A 7,795-nucleotide genomic window follows, 5' to 3' on the forward strand; every position below is an offset into this window, starting at 1 on the left:
TTCAATCTATGTTATTCCAATGCTGAAAATGATTCAGGGAAGCTGCTAAAAGCTGACAGGAGTATGAGTGTCTCCTCAAGAGAGCAATTTGTCCAACTGCCAGACAAAGATGTAGATCAAATCAAAAAAATATACAGGTCTCCAGGTCTCCAAAGAGATCAACGGAAAGGCTGACAGAGCAGTGACAGCATCCAATCTTTTCACTGGTGAGCTTTTAACCTTGCTACAGAGGCTGCAATGGCCTTACCAAAAAAATAAGTGAACGATCCTTGCAAACCCTGACTTGAAAATCAGGTGACCATGCAGGCAACCACCACAAGCCAGGTAATATACCAGCCTTAAAGGGGAAGTGCAAATAGCAGCATGTGACATGGACTAAGGAGAGGACAAAGCAGAACAGCCAAGCAGATACTGTGTCACAGCCCAAGGGCCGTTGGTGCCCGGGTCAGGCGGTGGGTTCGGCTAAAGGAACACAGCAACTACACCAATGGTGAAGAGTGGAATGGAACATCTGACTGGGGACGGGGGATCGTAGGTCCTAGACCCAGGAGAGGCGTTAGACCTGGCCGTGTGATGCTAAGTCAGTCATCTTTCTGGGCCTTGATCGCTCGTGTGCATAAGAGATGACCAGTGTGCAGCTCTTAACATTTTAGAATTTGTGAAGTATTGGAAAACAGCTGATAGAGAGATAATTCACCTGAAAATAGGGGTGGGAGGAAGACACCAGGTGTACCTTCGAGCAAAGGCTGGTGCAAGCAGGGGCCTTGAGGGGCAGAGCCTCCTGACCCCAGGAGCCTTCGCAGGGGATGATAACAGGAGTGGAGCAAGCACTTGTCGTAAGGATGCCAACCTGTAAGGCTACGGAGAGTGAATGCAGAAATGCTCCATCACCACCTTCCGTGAAGATCAGCCCAACACGCGGCTCCACGATGACGCATAGATGTGAACATGTGTGGAATTCGCAAGCTCTCAGGGAAACGATAAGAATTGGAAGTTCTTTTGTTTTTTTTTTAAGGCAGTGGTCAAACATTGCTGCTATAGAACAAAAAAGGACAGTGAACTCAGCAGTAAGGATAACTAAAGTCCAATGCAAAGAGAGGAAAAGTAAGATTTTTCTCCTGGCAAAGATTTCATGTCACCAAAGATTCTTATAAGATATTGACTTCTAGACCTTGAAAACGCCTCAGGGAGTATCTTTCTTCCTCGGATAGCCAAAGATGCTAGTCTCATCGTTCCCAGAAGCACCGCATTTGCCCGTATCTTTTCCTTTACCTGCAAATTTTAGCTAAGTTGCTCCAAAACAGGATTGAAATATTAGTTCTCCCCATACCATTTAACAGATCTGACAAATGACCATCTCTATAAACAAACTTTTCAGTGGACGAAACTAATAATCGTAACAAAAGCTAAACAAGGACCTATTGCTAGGGTCATGCACAGAGCTGATGCTAATTATAGAAGATAAAGGGTAATTTATTACTTTACTTTGTCAAAAGGTGGCAAAAAACCCTCTTTATGCATGGATGCTCATAAACTTGAAATGAATTTCCAACCCATTTTCAAAACCCTTAGTCATGTTTGTAGATGACATTAGCAGCCTTCACTAACAGCTGCCCATTTAGCCCTCAACTCTAGGAAGAATGCAGACATCTGGATTAGGGTGATCAAGGAAGCCTCCCCTCCCACCCAAACCTGGAGCACCCAGAAAGATTCTAGCATCTCTAGAGCATCTACGGATAAGAAATGGTTCCGAAGACATTACTACTAACTTCACAGATGATGCTCAACATGTTAAACCAGGGAAAGTGGGTGGGAGTGGTCACTGCTAACTCAGCCAGAGCCAGTAGTTCAGGGGAATATTGGCGGGAAGGAGGCACACAACAGTTGGGATGAAACATTTCAATCGGTGACAACAAGAAACAAGATTTATGCAAATTCGGAAGATAAACTCAGCACCAAAAGACCCTCAAATTTCTGAGAAATTACAGACAAGCCCATTGCATAGTTGTCAGAATGGCCTTGAAGCTGTGTGTACACAATTCCAGAACATCTGGTCAATTCAGTGAATACCATCAGTCACATCACTTGTTTGGTCCTCAGTGCACCAAACAACTAGCTGACTGAAATTCTCATTGTTCAACCCATCACTTTGGCATTGTGTCAACAAAGCCCGATTTAAGGCTATGGAAACTGTGGATCTGTGAACTTACAAAATCGAGCATCTGAAAATGGTTTTGAATCTTTGGATGTTTCTTGACTGACACAGTGAAAACTATTACTGTTTGTTAACGTCAGAGATCATATAGTGCCTTCCTGATCAACACAGTAGAAATTTTTTTGTGTGGTAAAAATTACAGCTGACTTCCAATTAATCATTGTCTACAGGTGGCTTCTGATCTCTGGTTTCTTTTGACTAACAGGCTCTGTCAATGTAGACACAGCATGCAATGTCACCTATCCTATGTCTTTGCTGAGAAGTATAAATTCAAGTCTTTGGAAAACATAAAGACAACTTATTTGAACTAAATAAAGAGAATGCTTGTTCCTTAGGATAACGCCATGTCTCTACCTTCTCCCATGGGCAGGGACACTAACCCAATCTCTGTGGGGACCAGCTCTGTTCAGGAAACAGAGCTTACTTGAAGATTTCGGACAGGTGACCAGGAGCTCACCTCTCTTTTTTCACCCTCACCGTCTAACTAGTCATCATTTAAAATCAACTGTCATCTTTTCTTTGTATAATGTAATATTCTGAAAATCTCTGTAGGCTCCATAGACTTCCCAAACAACCCTAAAATGGGTTTGTACTGGGAACTGTGGCAGTAGGTCTAGTTAAGGTTTAGGATGTGTAAACCTTAACTCCGTTAGGATGTGACAGAGTGACATGCTTTGGATTCTAAAGTGATGGTAACAGAACATTCACAACTGGAACTCTTGAGAGGACCGGCTGCTAGTGTGGAAAGATTCTGTCCACTAATCACCAGACCCATCCTGGGAATTTTTACTGAAGACTTCATCCTGGGAAGCCTGGTGATCGATCCCTTCATAAAATGAGCCTCCGTTGTGCAGGAAAGTCCCCACTGCCCGCCCCTGCCGAGCGTGACCCACAGCGTCACTGAACACTTTGTTTATCTGCTCCTCCGAGGGCATCCACCAGTCGGGGTTGGAGGTACAGTGCATCCTAATGAATTCTGTGGGAATACACACAACAGTAAAAAAAAAAAAGAGAGAGAAAAACAGCTGGTTTTTGCAGCGAATCATAGGAAGGCTGCTTAAACTTTAACAGAAGCTCTATAAGAAAAGCTTTATGGGACATCCAATGTAATGCCATGATGATGTCACTTATTAGACCCAACTTAGGCCACACACATTTTCTACTCAGGTGCAAAAGTAAAAATTACATAAGTGAGAGTGATCCCTCTAAGGCACGATTGCTATGAAAGGTAAATTTGATTTGCGAGGCGTGGTATGCACCATGCTTGGTAAGAAAAGTTAAGAGTACATTTCAAAACCCTGTTGTTAACATGCTCACATTTTTTAGAATGTTAACTTTCTCCAGAAGCACAGCAAATATCATTAGATGGTATTCTTTAACCAGCTACTGATTTGTAGATTAAGTGCAAAAAAATAAAATCTCAATGAGTAAGAAATTGCCTAAGTTTTGGTTCAGGTTTTCACATTCTTAAAATGTTACTACAGGCTATACTTTATTTCTCTAATTGATATCTGTAAGTATACTGACAAATATTTTTTAGATGACTTTTCCTCTAAATATTTAATATCACCAGAAAGCAATCAGCATTCCTGGAAGAAAGAATATACAAAAAGTAGCTCAGACTCCAATGAAACAAACTTGGCCTCCCTTGGGTTGAGCTCACATTAACCCTTCCTCTATTTTCTCAGGGAGTCAGGGGACATGTATAGTTCCTACACAGCTGTTTTAATATGGACATCTGTAAACTGAAATGGAAAAAGTTCTACTGAAATGAGCATTCTGGAAAAAGTTCTAAGTCAAACTGTGCTTTTTTCACAGCTGACTGAAAGTTCAAGGTGACTGCCATTTACACACCATTTCTTCGCCAGCACTGCTCCCTCTACAAGACAATGGTTCTGGCTGTAGGACTGGATTTGTCTGAAATTTATTTGTGAAATCCCGACCCTATTTGCCCATGGAAGCTGATGCTTTTAAGTACCTGGACCAGAAAAATCCCATGAACTGAACTGTGCCCGTCTTAGCAGAGACGCAGGGGCATCCCCTTCAACTCCATCCTGAGGTGAGAGACTCATTCACCTCGCCTAAGTCCCAGCCCTAGTGGCCCTCCTGGGGGATACAACTGTGTTTATTCAGCTCCTCGCCCTGCAAAACTGTCAGGAACCAGATGGCCTATGCTGGGCTACAGGCCTAGGAAACACCGAAGGATGCTTTCCAAACCTAGGTCATGGTCATTATAATGCTGAGCAGAGAGAAAGGAGGTATTCTGGGACCACGAGTGCTCAAATATCTAGCCCTCTCCCTATTATTTTCCTTGCATTCACGTCTATTCATTATGTCCTCAAATCATCTCCAGCCAGGCTATCAACTCCAGAATTCAGGCATTCTGTTTTCTCTTCCTCTCTGTCTTCCTCAAGTTCCCTACCTCATGTGTTCAGTTAAGTATTCAATAACTGTTTAAGTAGTTTCTCTCTATCCAGATTCCCCACTCTCATATGAACACAAAGAAATGAAAGACTCCCAAGTATCCACGAGAGGAAGTCAAGGCTAACTGCTGAGGGTGCTGCAGCCCTGCCCCTCTAAGAACGTGCTGCTCTGTGACACCTCCCACCCCTCCCCCTCCTCAGTGCCCGCTGCTGCAACAGGACTTCCCCTAACGTTGTGCCAGACTACTACAGGCTACAAGTAGAGCTCCTTCTGTTACACGGATAGGAAGCATCCTCACATCACTGACCCCCTTTCCTTCCGGGGTCAAACCACCCTGGGGACAGGCCAGCCTAGAATTTGATTTCATTCCCCGAAGCACCCTGATTTCCATCCCTCAAGTGTCCAACTGTCTGAGGCTTCCTTGGTCATTCTAATCTTGCTGACCACGAGGATGTCCACCCTGGGAGTCAGCAAGCATAAACCTGCAGGAAGGGAATCCCATTTAGGTCACAGGAAGGCCCCAGCATTTCAGCCTTTGGGACAGACATAAATGCTCTAACCAGCTGCCCCTGACACTATCAGCAGTTCTTGCCTATGCATTCTCCACCCATGGGCGGGCGGAAGCCTGTGGGTCCTGCCCAGCTCTCCCTGCTGGGGAGTGCACATTCTGGTCAGGCAGGCTGGGCTGCATCGGTGTCACAGTGGGTCCCGCAGCATTGACACTAGTGCTTTGAGACGTATATTAATCCCTCAGTTTCACTGACTTGCTTGTTAAAATATAAATTGTTTAACAGGGATTTCTGGAAAGGGATACCTTAGTGGGGCCCCTTATCCTGATTCCCTGGTAAGCCTCAGGGGAACTTCCAGAGTACTCGCGGAGCGGGCTCTCAGGACGGCCCCCAAGCTCACCACTGCCTCTGCTGCCTCCATCTGCTCTGATGATGCTGGGGAATAAAGGAAACTATGGCTAGTTTGCTAAGACAGCCCCTGGAAATTTCCATCTCCCAGTCACTCTGAGTAAGTAGAATTTTCAGACTGGCCAACAGGGGGTGCTCCAGCACACCTGTGCTGAGTTAATGCTGGTGTTTTCATTCTAGGTGGTTTTCTCAAGTCTAGGCCACCAGCATCAATCACCTGGTGTGGTCGTGAGGTGCAGTAATGCGTGCCTCCCCTGTCTTCACGCCAGACCTGCTGAATCAGAAGTTCAGGGTGGGTCTGGGGATCTCTGCTACTAACAAATACTACACAGGCACCGCAGGCACGCTGACAGTCACCGTGGGCAGGCCCAGAGGGGTGTAGGAGTGAGTGTCCCTTCTGATGACTAAGGCCTTATCAGTGATAAGGTTTTTCACTGTGATTTCTTCACCAGGAAATATTTCGATCCCTGTCCAGAGTAAATCATTATTGTCTTTCCAACCAATAAAATCACTCTTGAACTGTATAGGTTAATATTTGAGCTATTTGATATGGATTTTTCAGGTGTGAATGCGCTTTTGTTGGCATTATAATGTTTCCACTTGTCTGTGTTTATTTATTTGCACCCACTGAATCAACCGTATACACCTCCTTACCCTCTGCCTGGCCTATCCGTAGTGTGGATCAGCTACAAAGTAATCAGCTGTTAATGCTGAGGAAATGGTATTATCTGAGTAGCATTTTTTTAATACAGAAACTTAAAAAAAAAACGAACAGAATAAAATCTGAGTGGGCGAGAAATACTTTAGGCCTAAGGAAAATTAATTCTAAATAAATTTAAGGAGTTGGGGCAAGTATTCTTGAGAAGGTAGCTAGATTGGGGGAGGGCGTCATAGGCTGCAAATGAAATTGGGATAAGTTTTTGAGGTTCCTCGGCTTCTTTTCCTCTGTGCTTTCCCCAGTGCTCCAGTTTTGCTGGAGGTTGCCTTCCCGGGCAGCAAAGAAAATCTGAACTTAAAGCGTGAAACATGAGGTGCTATGCAGTGCTTATGTGCCATTAAGTGCTAAAGCAAACAAAGAATTTTTAAAGGACTTCTTGATACCAAGGAGATGGGCCACATGAAGCCTATAACGTCTCAGCGGAAAGAAACCAAAATACAGTAAAGGCTGAACACTTGCACGGGGGAGCCACAGCCAATGCGGTGAAATGAGATCACAGATGGACACTGAGTGGAAGGATGCAGTACCTCGGAGGCATGTTACTTTAACTGGATCCAGAGGGCGTCTTTCAGGACCTGTCTCTCCTGACTGCACTGACCTTTTCCTTTTCCCAAGGCCGCATGAGTACTTAAGCTCATCGGTTGTGAAAACAAATCTGATGAGGTATCGAAGGAGCCGCCTCCCGTCTTTCTTTGAAGAATTTACAGCCTCGTCCCACTGTTTGCTCGTTATGTAGACAGGATAGTTGTTCAGCAGCTGCTTGCTTCCCTGGAAAAGCGAAATATTTTCTCATTACCTACTTAGCCGGCCAGCCAGCCAGCAGCCCAGGCGATCTCCATTTCAAAGGCAAACATGCTTTTTAACCAAGTGGCTATACTGACAATGAACCAGGTACTGAAGAGCACAAGTAATTGCTCACACTCAGAACGGGGCACTTTTCAAATTACATTTGCATTTTCTATAACAAGAGCCAATGAGGTATAATGAACACCTTTGAAAGAGGAGCTATTTATAACTTGCATTTTAACAGGTAGGTTAAAATGTGTCAAGATCCAATGACAGGGGACACTATTTAAATATAACCTGTAACTTTCCTTTTCAATCTATTAAAATATGCAAAAACGACTTTGAAGAGTGTGATCAAACAGGTCTCTTCATCCCTTGGTTGGCGGTTAAGTACTTTTAGAAATGATGCTGGTGGGCTAATTCCATAAGGTATTTTTTTGTGTTTCATGCACCTAATATCTGAGAGCCATTGTATTTCAGTGGAAACATTAAAAAGTGAATTTTAAAGAGGGGGAATTCAGTGGAAACAAAAAAAATAATCACTAATAATAATGCAAAACAAGTTTCCTCAAATTATAGCTTCTGCAAATGCCACTATGTCAACTCAAAATTTTTCTTACTTTTCACCTTCATAATTTATGTCTGCTATAAAATTCCCAGACTAAATAGTTGCATTGGGACTAATTACAGGAATTTCTGTAACATTTATAAGCCATGTTTAGTCAATTGCACCTA

General features: G+C 43.7%; 1 protein-coding gene across 1 annotated transcript in view; it reads right to left on the reverse strand.

Moving 5' to 3' along the window:
* Positions 1-2,973: 2,973 nt before the first annotated feature.
* Positions 2,974-7,795, reverse strand: part of BEND4 (BEN domain containing 4) — a 27,185-nt gene continuing 22,363 nt past the window's right edge. The window contains exons 5-6 of the mRNA XM_007453046.1: positions 6,802-7,042; positions 2,974-3,191 (exon numbers count right to left, since the gene is read on the reverse strand). Of these exons, the coding sequence (XP_007453108.1) occupies positions 2,974-3,191; positions 6,802-7,042 (459 nt within the window). The remainder of the gene's footprint in view (positions 3,192-6,801; positions 7,043-7,795) is intronic.

This window comes from Lipotes vexillifer, unplaced genomic scaffold (genome assembly GCF_000442215.2).
Source record: "Lipotes vexillifer unplaced genomic scaffold, Lipotes_vexillifer_v1.1 scaffold1272, whole genome shotgun sequence".
Taxonomy (NCBI): Eukaryota; Metazoa; Chordata; class Mammalia; order Artiodactyla; family Lipotidae; genus Lipotes; species Lipotes vexillifer.